At 42.1% G+C, this 15,006-nt stretch overlaps 1 protein-coding gene across 3 annotated transcripts in view; it reads left to right on the top strand.

The window, feature by feature from the left end:
- Positions 1–15,006, top strand: part of ABCC4 (ATP binding cassette subfamily C member 4 (PEL blood group)) — a 157,709-nt gene that overhangs the window by 38,762 nt on the left and 103,941 nt on the right. For all 3 annotated transcript variants that reach the window (XR_013837848.1, XM_079972434.1, XM_079972433.1), the window contains exons 12-15: positions 4,165–4,259; positions 5,810–5,896; positions 9,383–9,479; positions 12,921–13,136. Coding sequence is in view for 2 of the 3 variants with exons in the window: in XM_079972434.1 (XP_079828560.1) it covers positions 4,165–4,259; positions 5,810–5,896; positions 9,383–9,479; positions 12,921–13,136 (495 nt within the window). In the remaining variant the exon portion in view is untranslated. The remainder of the gene's footprint in view (positions 1–4,164; positions 4,260–5,809; positions 5,897–9,382; positions 9,480–12,920; positions 13,137–15,006) is intronic.

Below are 15,006 nucleotides of genomic sequence, written 5' to 3'. Positions count from 1 at the left end.
AGTTAGCAGAGTAAAACACGTTGCGGGATTCCCAAAAAATAGACCGGAAGCAATTAAATATTTCATCCAGCAGAGCTTTACTGCTGCTGAAGGCAAATGAGCATAATGGTCATAAATCTACCGCATTTTTCGCCCTATAGGACGCACTTTTCCCCCTCCAAAAATGAAGGGGAAATGTGTGTGCGTCCTATGGGACGAATGCAGGCTTTTGCTGAAGCCTGGAGAGCGAGAGGGGTTGGTGCGCACCGACCCCTCTCGCTCTCCAGGCTTCGCGGACCTCTCCGCAAGCAGCAGGAGTGCTCCCGCTGCTTGCGGAGAGTTGCCTGCATGCCAAAGCCTGTGCGCGCTGAGCTCAGTGCGTCCAGGCTTCGCGGACCTCTCAGCAAGCAGCGGGAGCCAGCGCTGGGCTCCCACGGCTTGCAGAGAGCTGCCTGTTTGGGGACTGGGGTCGGGGGAAGCTCGGGCCTCCCCCGCCCCAGCCCCGCGCCTGGAGGGAAATAATTTTTTTTCCTTTATTTCCCCCCCAAAAAACTAGGTGCGCCTTATGGGACGGTGCATCCTATAGGGCGAAAAATACGGTAATACATTCAGGATTGGCACTGTCCATAAGAAATCCAGTTGCAGCAGACTTAATTTTAACTTACAATAACTTAAGTCTAAACCTTAACACTATGTATACTATGTACAGGACACCATACCAGGAGGAAGAGAGATAAATAGAGAAAGTGAAACCCAGGCTTCCTCTGGCCCTACTTTTATAGTCAGCATGACCTTGACAGAAAAGAGATAAGAGAATCAGTTTAAACCAGCTGTGCTCAGGTTCTCTGAAGGTATAACCCAAACATCATGAACCTTCTGATTGTTTCTTTCACACACAGAAGCTTCCAGAACCCTCCTGAACTAATCAGAATAGGAAAGTTCTCTACACATCAGATCAATACTTTCTGCACTAAGAAATGCAAACCGACAGTCCTCCCCATGGAAGATTTTTTGAAAAACTTCACCGTGTGCAAGTGACCATTCGGAATGCTTTTAGTGAATAATTAGCAGTGAGGGTTGTATCCGGCGAAGTTTTGTTGGTGCAAGGACATCTGCTCCTTCAGTGGGATTTCCCCTTCATGTGGTTGCCCTGATCTACTGTATTTTTCGCGCTATAGGACGCACCGGACCATAGGACGCACCTTGTTTTAGAGGGGGAGAACAAGAAAAAAAACCCTCCCCCTCTCTACCCGGTGCCCCTTCAGCAAAGCGGCAGGAGGCGCTGAGCAGAGAGGGGGAGAATTCCCCCCCCCTTGTTCTCCCCCTCTAAAACAAGGTGCCGTTCAAGGTGTGTTCAGTCACCTTCAGGCGGCTACCTTGGAAGCCTGGAGAGCGAGAGGGGTCGGTGTGCACCGACCCCTCTCGCTCTCCAGGCTTCAGGTTCCTTTCGACCTGCTCTTTGGGGCTGGCGGGGGAGAGCCGACTGCCAGCCCCAAAGAGCAGGTCGGGGAGCAGCTGAAAGGCGCGCAGCCTTCCGCTGCTCCGTGAGCTTCTCGAGGCTGCCAGGGAAGCCCGGGGCTATGGCTTCTTTATCCCCGCGCACCCTCTCTGACAGGGAGAGGCTGCGCGCGGCTATGGCAATACCCCTACCTCCTGCAAAAGCCCACAGGAGCCACGCACCCTTTAAGGAGCGCACGGCTCCTGTGGGCTTTTCTACGAGGAGGGAGAAGGGACTGACTGGCTGCGTCAGTCCCTTCTCCCTCCTGAGGAAAAGCCCACAAGAGCCGCACGGAGCTTGTGTGTGGCTTTTGGGGGCTTTTCCTGCCTGCCTCCCACCTGCATACGCTCCATAGGCCGCACACACATTTCCCCTTCATTTTTGGAGGGGAAAAATGTGCATCCTGTAGAGCGAAAAATATGGTAAATCTGCTTCAGAGGGTTAAGGGAAGTCCCAGAACATATTGGGGGAGAAGAGAGTGAGGAGAAGTGCAATGATGCAGGTGTGAACTTTTTGCAGCTCATAGACCTCTTGAAATAGCTAATGTTTTTAAAAACTGCATAAAAGTTAGTTAACATAGCCAAAAAAAAATACCTACTGATTGAAACTGCCTGCTAGTGAATTAGCATTCCAGATTTTATAATATTAGCTTAGTATATGGATTTATCACTTGTTAGGTTTCTAAAAACTTTTGGAGGCACGTCATATACACTCACCAGTGTTAACAGCCTCGAGATCTTCAAATGGGTTACATGTCTAAGACAAATGCATAGCACTGGATTATTACATTAAGAAACTGCATCACTTTAATATCAATAGTAGTAATAATAAATATCCTGCCTTTCCTCCCAAGGGAACATTTACAAGTAAAATTATCAGTAGCAATTTGCTTGACATTACTGAACCTACTGCGGCAGGAAAAAGTAATTTTGGTATTGGCACATAAATATCTCTGTGTTTTCAGTAAGTTCTCATTAATTGATGGCTGATCATATTTTAAGGGATGAGGGTGGTGGTGTGGTCTAAACCACTGAGCCTCTTGGGCTTGTTGATCAGAAGGTTGGCGGTTCGAATCCCCCTGACGGAGTGAGCTCCCGTTGCTCTGTCCCAGCTTCTTCCAACCTAGCCAGTGCAAGTAGATAAATAGGTACCGCTGCAGTGGGAAGGTAAACGGTGTTTCTGTGTGCTCTGGTTTCTGTCACGGTGTCCCGTTGTGCTGGAAGTGGTTTAGTCATGCTGGCCACATGACCCAGAAAGCTGTCTGTGGCTAAACGCCAGCTTCCTCGGCCTGAAAGTGAGATGAGCACCACAACCCCATAGTCACTTTTGACTGGACTTAACCACCCAGGGGTCCTTTTTTTACCTTTTCCTTAATTGATGGCTGATCATTGGTTACAGTATATATGCTAGAACAGCTTTTAAAGTCACCTCTGTTTGCTATTTAAACAAGAAAACCCCAAGAGAAAATAATGTATGTGAGGAGATCTTTCACACTGTCCTGAGTATAGGAGTGAAATTTGGAACGGCAAAGGTTATTATTAATATTACAGCCGTGAAATAGTGCTGTTGGCTCCTTAGGGTGGCATCTAAGCGAGAGAATGCTTCAGAGTATTTCAACTCTGACTGAGAAGACCCTTTTCTTTGATTTGGCAGGTGTGATGTAGAAGGGGACACTGAACCAGATTAGCTAAGAGACATGTATTTTGCTTGGCAGCTTGAGAAGTATTATGCAGTGGATCCAATATATGGTGTGTTATGATGCTACTATCAGTGGAAAGATAGCGGGGAAAGCAGACAGTTTAAAAGCTTTTGCAAATCACGCTTGTTTTTCTTTTAAACACAGTTGATACCTTTTTCTAATCTTGCGTGGCAGTATTAAAACATTCATCACCTTCTAAAATTCAGATTCAAGTTCTGTGGTGTTTATAAAGGATATAAAGCACATTTCTTGAAAGGGGAGAAAAATCTCTCACAACATTTGAAGCTTAGTAAATTGTTGCCTTTAGTGTGATGTACATTGGCTTTTATCCAAAGCTCTTTCATGAATGAGCATAGCAATTTTTTAAAATTTTGATGCAAGGCATTGGATGTATTATTTAACCCTACAGTTGAGCTGTTTTAATTTGAGTAATAGGATCCTTAATCTACCCATTATGTGGACTGCTATGCAACAATAATTTTGTTTTAATACGTGTTGAAGCGTCAAGTAGACTAGGAAGTTTTATTAGACGGCTTTATTTTAAAAAGGTAGCACATAGTTCCATGCCATCTCTCTTTTTTTGTAACAATGTGATTTAAATTTAATAATGGAACAAATAATGAATCCACATAGCGTGGCGAGTGTTCAAAGTGTGTTGCGTTAGCTTAGTAATCTTTATGACAACCCACTGAGGTAGTTTAGTATTACTGCTCCCATATTACAGCTGAGGAGACTGAGGTAGGAGAAAGTAGTGTGGCCTAATGGATTCCTTCTGATGAATTTGTGTTGCTCTAAATTTCTTGATGACTTCCTTTGTTAATTCCCTTGAATTCCCTCTGCCCAGTTCTCAGTTCCTTAGCTAGATTCTGCTGCTTTGAGCAATAACTTGACCATCAATGTTTCTGTTGCTCTTGGCATTTTCAAGTGACTACACACTTTGTAAAAATTACTGCAGTTCAAGCAGTAACGCCTCTTCTATTTTTAACAGGATATGGAGCTGCTGAAAGATGGAGACCTAACAATGATAGGAGATCGAGGAGCTACACTGAGTGGGGGACAAAAAGCCAGAGTTAATCTTGCCAGGTAAAGTGGGAATTTCATTTACTAAGATAGCCCTTTTCTGCTTAGAAGTGAGGGATGGTGATAGCAACTACCTTAACATTTATATGTTATAATTAAAAACCGATACGCTGCTAATTCATATATACTTTAAGGTGATGTACACAAATTTCAAACAGTACCAGGCAGCTATTTGGAGCAATATAAAACGTCAATTTTACAACAGTCCTAGGACAAAGCAGCAGAGCAGAGTATGACAGGGCATGGATTTAAAAACCTTCTTTTTTAAAAAAATAATATTTATTAGTTTCAAAAATTACAGAAGGAAAAAGTAAAAATATCACATTAAACAAAAACAAAACAACACATCGCAATATAAAAAAAGAAAAACAAACGGAGAAATAAAACCCAATAAACAAAAATAAAAACACAAAGAAAAATACATCAGATCTTCTCATTACTAATCTTTCATTAGCTTATTTCCTTGACTTCCTCACACCTCCCTTTTTTGTATTCTAGGTCAATTATCCATTTCAGCAAATCCTTTCCCTCTTTAAAAATTTTTGTCCTGTAAATTGTCTTAATATAATATAACTTTACGTTTCCTCCTTTCACCAATTAACAGTCAGTTATTCCCAAATCCTTTATATCATTCCTGCTAAAATCATATAATATTATTCCAACATCCTTCTAACAGATACTAATTTTTCAATGTTTCTGTAAATAATCTTTAAATTTCCTCCAATCTTCCTCCACCGACTCTTCTCCCTGGTCTCGGATTCTGCCAGTCATTTCCGCCAGTTCCATGTAGTCCATCACCTTCATCTGCCATTCTTCCAGAGTGGGTAAATCTTGTGTCTTCCAATACTTTGCAGTAAGTATTCTTGCTGCTGTTGTAGCATACATAAAGAAAGTTCTGTCCTTCTTTGGCACCAATTGGCCGACCATGCCCAGGAGAAAGGCCTCTGGTTTCTTCAGAAAGGTATATTTAAATACCTTTTTCATTTCATTATAGATCACCTTCTTAAAGGGGGAGATTTTAACTATCCTTAAAAGGACAGAAGGAAGAGTTCCAAAGTGCCTTCAAAGGAAACCACGTAGCATTTTTCCTGTGTCCGAAATACACATGTTCTTACTATGTTTTCAAACATGGCTTAAGGCAGGGAGAGGGACCCTGCTGCCCTCCAGATGTTGTTAAATTACAAGTGCAATTATCCACAACTGTTGGCCATGGTTTGAAATGGGTGCCTAAGGCTGGCATCTTAATCGGAAGCCATGGTTTGGGGAGGGACAGTGCCATGTCTGCTCAGGACTCTGTGTTCATGAAATAATGGGAGGTATTTAGATATATAAAAAAGAGCAGTTTTTGGTTCAAGGTGAACCAAGTGGGTTGAAGGAGAGGATTTAGATCCGGGTTTCCGTTTCCTGTTCCTTTCTTTAATATTGGAGTGCGGAATTTGTGGCCTTCCAAATGTTCTTTAGTCCTGTCATCCCAAGCCAGCGTAGCCAATGGATGATGCGAATTGTAATTCTTTTGGCAGTGACCTGTCTGTTATTTCTTTACATGTTTTTAGGGCTGTGTATCAAGATGCAGAAATCTACCTCTTGGATGATCCCTTGAGTGCCGTGGATGCAGAAGTTAGCAGGCATTTGTTTGAAAAGTATGTAACTTCCAAGTGTCTTTACATTTTATTTCTGTTAAGAGTAGCATTGTACGACTTATGCCTAAATGTTCACTTTCCTGCTGCTCGTTTTAAATAAACGCAACACAGTTGTTTAATGTGGGAGCTTTTGAAAATGCTCAAATTTAAAGTGCCCGCCCCCAAGGCAGCCATTTTGTGACCAGCACCCATGGCACTCTCTCAAATTTCCAAATGTGTCCACTGGCTCAAAAAGGTTTGCGACCCCTGTCTTAAGAGACTTTCTGTCATGTGTGTATGTGTGTGAGTTCACCTTTTGTTATGCGCATGCATGGACTGGTGGTGTGTCTTACAAAAGAATGCGTTGTGTGTGAATCATGTAAACCCTGTTTTCCGTACAGGGTGCATTTAAAAATAATGTTATCATTTCAGGTCTACCGAAGTCAAACTCTGCTGACTTACTGTTGGATATAAAGCTTGCCCTCTGCTATACACTAAACTGGTGATGCTGCCGCTTCACAAACCACAGAATGGCACTAGAGCATAGCGGAAGGACGAGTAAGTGGCTTTTTTAATACTGCAGTGGTTTCCCTTTGCAAGCTTTTCAGTTTTGCCTTTGCAATTAGATAATGTAGGGGTATGTGAAGTGTGTCCAGAATTTGTTTTTAAAAGTTGCACGTAGGGCATCACACTTTTGCACGGGCCGTGCCAAAAGAGCAGTGCTGAATATTATTGCCACATTATTTAGTTTGAAAAGGCAATTGAAAGGCTTAAGGGCTACCCATGTATATTGTGCATTTTTGCAGCCTGGTAATAGCTGCAAACTGCACTTATGAAAAAGCCACTTACACGTTCCGTTCAAGTTTAGCAATAAACTCTAGTTTTGTCTCCTTTTCTAATCACCAAACTTTATGTTATGAGGCCAACCAGGGCTCCTTGCTCCTGTTTGGATCATAATACTCTTTCATAGGGGAGAAGGCGACTCTCAGCCTTTCCCCTGGCCGCTAATTCTCTCCTGCCAGAACTCTCCCCCCTTTCCTTTTTCTAATCCAGTTTCTCAGGGGTCTGACACCAGAAATAATCCTGTCTGGGAATGATTTTGAATAGGTTTCGTACTTCCCCCACTCTTCCATTTGCATTACCTCAGCAAAGGAGAATTTGAGTATATGCATTTGCTGAAGTAACGTGTAGTTCTGCCCTTTGCACATGCCTGAGAAATGAGAAGTTTGTTAACAGATATTTTAATATTGCAGCTCTAAATTAATATATATTAATTTATTAATATATATTAATAATTAATATTAATAATTAATATTAATATATATTAATAATTAATATTGGGCTCTAAATTACCACTGTTTGTTGTGGAGGTGCAACAGTCTATGTTGTGAGCTCAAAGCTTGCAGTCATAGGAAGGGCTGTAGCTGTGTGATAGAACATGTTCTTTGCATATAATAATAATAATAATAATATTTGTATACTGTCCTTCACCCTAAGATCCCAGGGCAGTTCGCAACAGAAAAATACAAAATGAGAATGCAAAATACATCCTAAAACAAACACAAACCAATAACCCCCGCCACTACCACAAACACTATTTAAAAAGCTGTAGAATTTTAATTAGCCAAATGCCTGGTTGAAGAGGAATGCTTTCGCCTGTAACCTAAACATATGTAGCAAAGGAGAGAGGTGAGCCACGCTGGGGAGAGCATTCCACAGACGGGGGGCCACTGCAGAGAAGGCCCTTTCTTGTGTTGCCACCCTCTGAACCACTCGCGGAGGAGGCACGTGAAGAAGGACCTCAGTTGATGATTGCAGGGTTGGGGCTGGTTCATATGGGGAGAGGCAGTCTTTGAGAAACTGATGCTTAGTTGTTTAAGGCCTTATAGGTCAAATCCAGTACTGCTTTGTTTCCCAACATACCTGTGTTCAGCTGGGAATGTCTCTCGCCTGAGAACCCTGGAGAGATGTTGCAAGCTAATGCAGATGGAGGTAGACCCAATGGTCTGGCTCCCCATAGGGCAGCTACTTATGGTCCAAATAGGTGCACAGGTGGCATGGACTTTGTGGTAAGGTACATTGATTTTCAATTAAGTTTCCCATTTTGTAAATTGTGCACTTTCTGAGCACCAGTGCAAACTAATTATTTGCTGCAGGAGCTAAAATAATGGGTTGCCATGATACATAGGGTATACAACCTACAACAGGGGTAGTCAACCTATGGCCCGGGGACCAGATCCAGCCCAATCGCCTTCTCAATCCTGCCCACGGACAGTCCAGGAATCATTGTGTTTTTACATGAGTAGAATGTGTCCTTTTATTTAAAATGCATCCCTGGGTTATTTGTGGGGCCTGCCTGGTGTTTTGACATGAGTAGAATGTGTGCTTTTATTTAAAATGCATCTCTAGGTTATTTGTTGGGCATAGGAATTCGTTCATTCCCCCCCCCCCCCAATATATAGTCCGGCCCCCCACGTGGTCTGAGGAACGGTGGACCGGCCCATGACTGAAAAAGGTTGCTGACCCCAGACCTAGAAGTACAACCCAAAACCTCTGGTTGAAAGCCACACCGTGTAATCCAGCCCAAAGCCTTTTCTATTTTTAAGCATATTTTGAGTTTATAGGAACGTGGGTGCAATTTCACACACACAGGAGTAGGTCTAGCTCTTTATATTAGAAATAAGTTTTATGTTTATTTGTTTCATATGTAAGTTAGTGTGTCATTCCTCCGATCTGCAGAAGATAGACAGGTCCCAAGTTATATCCATAATTTGGAAGGAGTACAGTGGTACCTCGGGTTACATACGCTTCAGGTTACATACGCTTCAGGTTGCAGACTCCGCTAACCCGGAAGTAGTACCTCGGGTTAAGAACTTTGCTGCAGGATGAGAACAGAAATCGTGTGGCGGCACAGCGGAAGCAGGAGGCCCCATTAGCTAAAGTGGTGCTTCAGGTTAAGAACAGTTTCAGGTTAAGAACAGACCTCCAGAATGAATTAAGTTCTTAACCCGAGGTACCACTGTACTGAACTCCACTCTGATGCTAAAACTATCACAATTTCGACTAACATCCCTTGCTTAGATTGTATTTGGAAACAATTCTCTGAGTGTGTGTTGTTGTTTCATTTTTTATTTTCATTTTTTGTAATGGCATAATAATTGTGTGTTATATATTTGAATAATAATAATAATAATAATAATAATAATAATAATAAAGACCCCCACTTTTCCAGTTTCCTCCTCTTCCACACACCATTATGACTCCTATGAAATTTAGTAGGATCAGCACTTCTTGAATCCAGAGACTATTTGAATTGAAGTTTTATATTCAGGTTTTTATTTTGAACATTGTGGGATCCTCACTACTAAAACACAGCAATATTTAAACTGCTCATCTTTCATCCCAAAGGTCAGAACCTTTTGCTTCTCAGTTTAAGACTTAAACAACAAACACGCACAAATGCTTTTAGAAAATCAGAGATTAGTTCTCATCTCGTTTCTTTTGCAGGTGCATCTGTCAGGCTTTACATAAAAAGGTGACTGTTTTAGTGACCCACCAGTTGCAATATCTTGCGTCTGCAAACCAGATCCTAATTTTAAAGGAGGTAGGTGGGGATAAGATCTCTAGAAAACTGACATTGTGTGTTTGTTGGTTGATTTAGTCTGAACAATGTTACAACAATTTATAACACAACTAAATCTGTTCCAAATGGAATAGAATAATATAACAGTGTTGGGTGGTTGTTTTTATTTTAAAGATGAAATGTTTTAAAGGGAAGAAGGAAAATAGTTTGTTCAGCCCTGGAGTGGCTTTGTAAATACAGAGGAAGCTGAAGTATCACAGCTAATTAGCATGTTAGTTTTCATTGCACTTTTAAAAGAAAATTTGAGTGGCATTTTTCAGTAAACTCAATGAGACATACAAAACAGCGGGAGCACCAGTAAGAAAATCGTTATAAAATAGTGCAAATAATCTGAAGCCTAAAGTACAAATTATGGTTTGGGGTGGGTTTTTGTTAAACTATTGTTCTATTACTTGCACTGATTTAAAAGAAATGTGAAAAACATAGTTGAAAGGTGTTTAGCTGCAGTTCTTAAAGCCATTAATTTCGTGTTCTTGAGGTAGTCCCATCGACTTTGTTTTTACTAATTCAGCTGGTTTAAAATTAGAAAGAAGAGGGGAGTAGAATTTGCTGCATTCTAAGCACATCTCTAAAAAATCCCACTTGAAACTTAAGAGGATTAGAAGTTTTGTTAAGGGGTAGAGATTTTCAGTCTGATAATCAGTCTGCATGATGAGTACAGAAAATAAGGTGATAACTAATTTAGGTAGCAACCTTACGCAGAGTTTTCTAGGTGTAAATGTTTGGACTTGTGTCTCAGTAAACGTGCACAAGATTGTGCTGTTGAGGCTGCAGTCCTAGACACACTTTCTTAGGAGTAATCTCTGACACGAAGAAACAAGGAGGGCATCAATCCCAAATTCCTGTCTGTCAAAACTATTTTCCTATCCCCCCCCCCTCCAAAATAAAAACACACCACCTGTTTATTATTCCTTGATAGCTGGTTCCCATGCCATGCAAAGCCCTTGTTTGTTTGAAACCATGGTTTAATTGTGAAAGTGCTCCCCTGTGGCTTTTAACGGGGCATAAAACCCCCAGTATAGCTTTTCATGGGATATGAACCTGGAGCATGGTTTGTTAAACAAACCATAAATGATAAACCACAAACCTTGACAAGTCATAGTGAAGGTGTGCGGGAGACATGTTCATGATTAAGCCATAGTTTAAAATAAATGTGACATCTGAGTAGGGCTACTATTTCTCTCCAATTGTTTTTTAAAGGGATGATGGTAAAGAGATTATCCAGACTGCAAGGCTTGACAAGAAGGGTGGTGATTTTCTATTATCTTCTGCTGGCTTCAGTGTAGCATTTGAGTTTGCCAGTTGGCTTGTATTGCATGCCATCTGAGATTAGAGAGAGACCAGGAAATTATCTGCAGAGTGATAGGATATCTGTTCTTCCTGCCTTGTGACTATTACCATAGAGAACTGGTGCAGACATCATGATAAGCCATGGTTGTTTATAATGGTGGGAAGTGGTTACAGTGAACCCCAGTTGTTTGCATTCGCCTCTCTCCTCTCTCCAGCGACCTTGGGGAGAAGACGGGAAGCATTTTTCTTCAGCTTTTGATTAACTACAGTTTAGCGTCACATCCAAACAGTAGTTAATCTTAACAATGGTTCGTTTAAAACGAGTCTGTTTTCAAATCCGTGCTTTGAAATTGACTTGATGTTCCAAACAAAGCATAGTTAAGATTAACCACGCATTTGTTGGGTTAGCTGACATGACAAGTTGTAGCTAATAATAATAATAAAAAAGGAACTCCTTACATTAGCTGGGGAGAATACATCAGCTTCAAGGCTCGCTGTGGCTCGTTCACATCGTGACAAAACATGGCTTATTTTGTTGTCCTAATTGCCTCATTATTTCAAAACTTCAAAAACAGGCAATGAAAAGATGCAATTTTCTTCCTCTTTGAAAATAACTATATGAAAAGAACTCCTAATACCTTACTTGGGGAGTGCATGGAGTGTTAGGAGAAGGGTGGCACCTCTGGTGGGAGACAGATTGTGTTCCTTCTGAGGTAGTTTGTCCACCTTTGGTGCCCACCTTGCGTTCAGCTTTCACCTGTGGCTCCTAGAAATTGTCAGCATGTGATAGCAGCCACACCCCAGGACCGGTTTTGACTGGCCAGCCCAACTAGCTGAGGGTAGCCGTTGAGTCCCAAGCCCTCTGTGAATAAGGGCTTCCCTTGCATTTTAAGATAGGCTCTGGTGGTTTGAATGGACGAGACCAATTGAGTCCAACAGTCAAGAAGGCAGTTTCTGCACATGCTGTAGAGGGAAGTGAGGGGCAGATGAGACTCATCAGCCTGGGAGGATATTTCATCTAGAAGGAGAACTCTGGTGCAAACCTCCACTGCCTTGTGAGATATCTTCATGAGAAGAAAAGGCTGAGGAGGAAACCCCACACGAATCTGGAGTAGAGTGCCTAAGGCGGTTGGATGGGGTATGGACATCTCCTTTCAGCAACTCCTGAAGCCAAGCTGGTGCCAAACGTATTGCTCTGCGAGGCTGAGGGCACCCCAGGACCTCTGTACACACTGCCCTGGCTTCCACACTGAGCGGGTCACTTCAGTGCTGCTAATGCAGCAGTTTGACATTAGTATTATTAAGGTTTATATACCACCCTTCATCAAAGGATGTGGGTGGCGCTGTGGGTTAAACCACAGAGCCTAGGACTTGCTGATCAGAAGGTCGGCGGTTCGAATCCCCACAACGGGGTGAGCTCCCGTTGCTCGGTCCCTGCTCTTGCCAACCTAGCAATTTGAAAGCACGTCAAAGTGCAAGTAGATAAACAAGTACCGCTCCGGCAGGAAGGTAAACGGTGTTTCCGTGTGCTGCTCTGGTTCGCCAGAAGCAGCTTAGTCATGCTGGCCACATGACCCGGAAGCTGTATGCCGGTTCCCTCGGCCAATAAAGCGAGATGAGTGCTGCAACTCCAGAGTCGGCCACAACTGGACCTAATGGTCAGGGGTCCCTTTACCTTTTACTACCCTTCATCAAAAGATCTCAGGGCAGTTCACAGGATAAAATACAAGGTAAAAATACAAGTAAATAGTTGGAAGAAAAACAACATAACAATAACTTCTCCCTTCCCTTCATCCCTGGAGGATCACTCCATTGTTTCTCAAGACAGACAGGTGCCAACAATCTTACTTAGGGAAAAGAAATGATGATACATGGCTGTTGATTTACAATTTGTTAACTATGCCTTTCATTTTAATGTTTGCAGTAAATACTCAAATGTGTTTTTCATTTAAAAAATTAAAAACAATGCTCCTGTTACCATAAGGCTGATGATTTTGGGAGTCAACAACGTATCACGTTAGACTGTAGAATTATCTAAGTTATTTGGGATGTAAATTTGTTCACTTTCTGAATATTATTCGCATTATGCGACTCTGTTTTTTTTACTTCTAGGGTAAGGAGGTTGGGAAGGGCACTTACTCAGACTTCCTGAGATCTGGAATAGATTTTGCTTCCTTTTTGAAAAAACCTGAAGACGATGACCAGCTGCCAGTTCCAGGAACTCCTGGCCACCGGTTATCCAGGATCCGAACCTTTTCTCAGTCTTCTATGTGGTCAATGGAATCTTCAGTGCAGTCACAGAAAGATGGGTCTGCAGAACCTCCCACTGTGAGTACACGAGATATACGAAACACCTGGTTTTCTTAAGTAGTGTATATATATATATATATATATATATATATATATATATATATGATATCACATTGTGCTGGGGATGGAAGAGTTACATTTTCAGTTTCTCATTTTCCCAGGCTAATGTTCAGTTCACCCCATTTCTGTCTGCGTTTGATATTTTTAAATAAACCTTGAATAAAAATGGTACTCATTTTCATGCACATTTCTCCTTATCTGTTCATTTCAATACCTTAAGGACTGCTTCTCCCCATACAACACGAACCTTGAGCTTGTTATCTGAGGCCCTCCTCTATGTCCCCCGAGAGGCTTGAAGGCTGGCAACACGAGAACGGGCCTTTTCTGTGTTGGTTCCTCCTCTGTGGAATGCTCTCCCCCCGCATTTTTGCAAGCATTTTTGGGTCGAAGAACGGCATCACGTTCACATATTGGTTTGGGAAACGCAAGTTAATTTTGCCTTGAAATGTAAACCTAACTAACTTCCTGTATCATGCGAGCTGTGAAACCAGCCAAGATGCCACAATTAAATGTCGCTTCTCATTATATGCAGCTGAAAAACATGAATACAGTCATACCTCATGTTACGTCTGCTTCATGTTACGTTCTTTCAGGTTACGTTCCACGGCGACCCGGAAGTACCGGAAAGGGTTACTCCCGGGTTTCGCTGCTCGCGCATGCACAGAAGCGCAAAATTACGTCACGCGCATGCACAGAAGTGGCAAATTGCAACCCGTGCATGCACAGACGCACTGCTGCGGGTTGCGCTCTATTCATGTTGCGAATGGGCCTCCGGAATGGATCCCGTTCACAACCAGAGGTACCACTGTAATAGCTTCTAAACATGCTAGGGGATGAAGCCGTGGCTTAAAGTTCCATTATCAACTCTTGCTTGTTTGAAAACCATTAACTCTAGTTTCTGATTGGGAAGCTGTGGCAGACTGTGGGTTCCTGGCTTGTTTACCTGCTCACATTAAGGCAGGACTGAGATGACGGAATGCTTGTGCATAGAGTATTTCATTGTGTGAATGTGGTCAGTGTGTGCCATGCTATGGATTGTGAATGCCATGGAGTTTTGCATATTTCAGATCAAAATCTCCAATGCAAAATCTGTAGTAGCTGCCCTGGACTCCTCTGGGAGGAAGACCAGGACAAACATTTAACAAACAAGTGAAAGGAACATGAAGCAGAACATTTTCATGGCTGCTATAATGTATGTTCCACTTATACAATCCTTGTTATTGAGCTGTTCTCATGGAAGTGTATATTTTATAGTTAATATGCAGATGTGTCAAATGGTTAAAAGGATTAATCAGCTATTTTTTGTTTCAATCTCTTGACAAACACAATACAGTGGTACCTTGGTTTACGAACTTAATCCGTTCCGTAAGTCCGTCCTTAAACCAAAGCGTTCTTAAACCAAGGCGTGCTTTCCCATAGCAGCGGGGGACTCAGTGTACAAATGGAACACACTCAACAGGAAGCGGAACATGTTCTGCTTCCAGGGCAAAGTTCACAAACCAAAACACCTACTTCCGGGTTTGCAGCATTCTTAATCCAAGTTGTTCATAAACTGAGCTGTTCTTAAACCAAGGGACCACTGTATTGCCATGTCAGAACCTGGTTTTGTAAATTTACCTGGATGCTTTGTGCCTCACTCACTTGAGAGAAGTGGTCAAATTTTTTATTTCCGATTTTAATCAGAAATAAGATTTTAAGTATTCCAACCTGGCAATCAATGGGGTGACCCATGTCGTAGCCAGATTGCCCTCACATCCAATATTCAGTTTTACTGCATAATTTTATAGCAGTTAGGAATTTAATGACTTTTGCCTCTTTGTTGTTGTTA

This window comes from Podarcis cretensis, assembly GCF_951804945.1.
Source record: "Podarcis cretensis genome assembly, chromosome: 4".
Lineage (NCBI taxonomy): Eukaryota > Metazoa > Chordata > Lepidosauria > Squamata > Lacertidae > Podarcis > Podarcis cretensis.
Note: the sequence above shows the minus strand (reverse complement) of the source record. Positions and strands in the feature narration are given on the sequence as shown.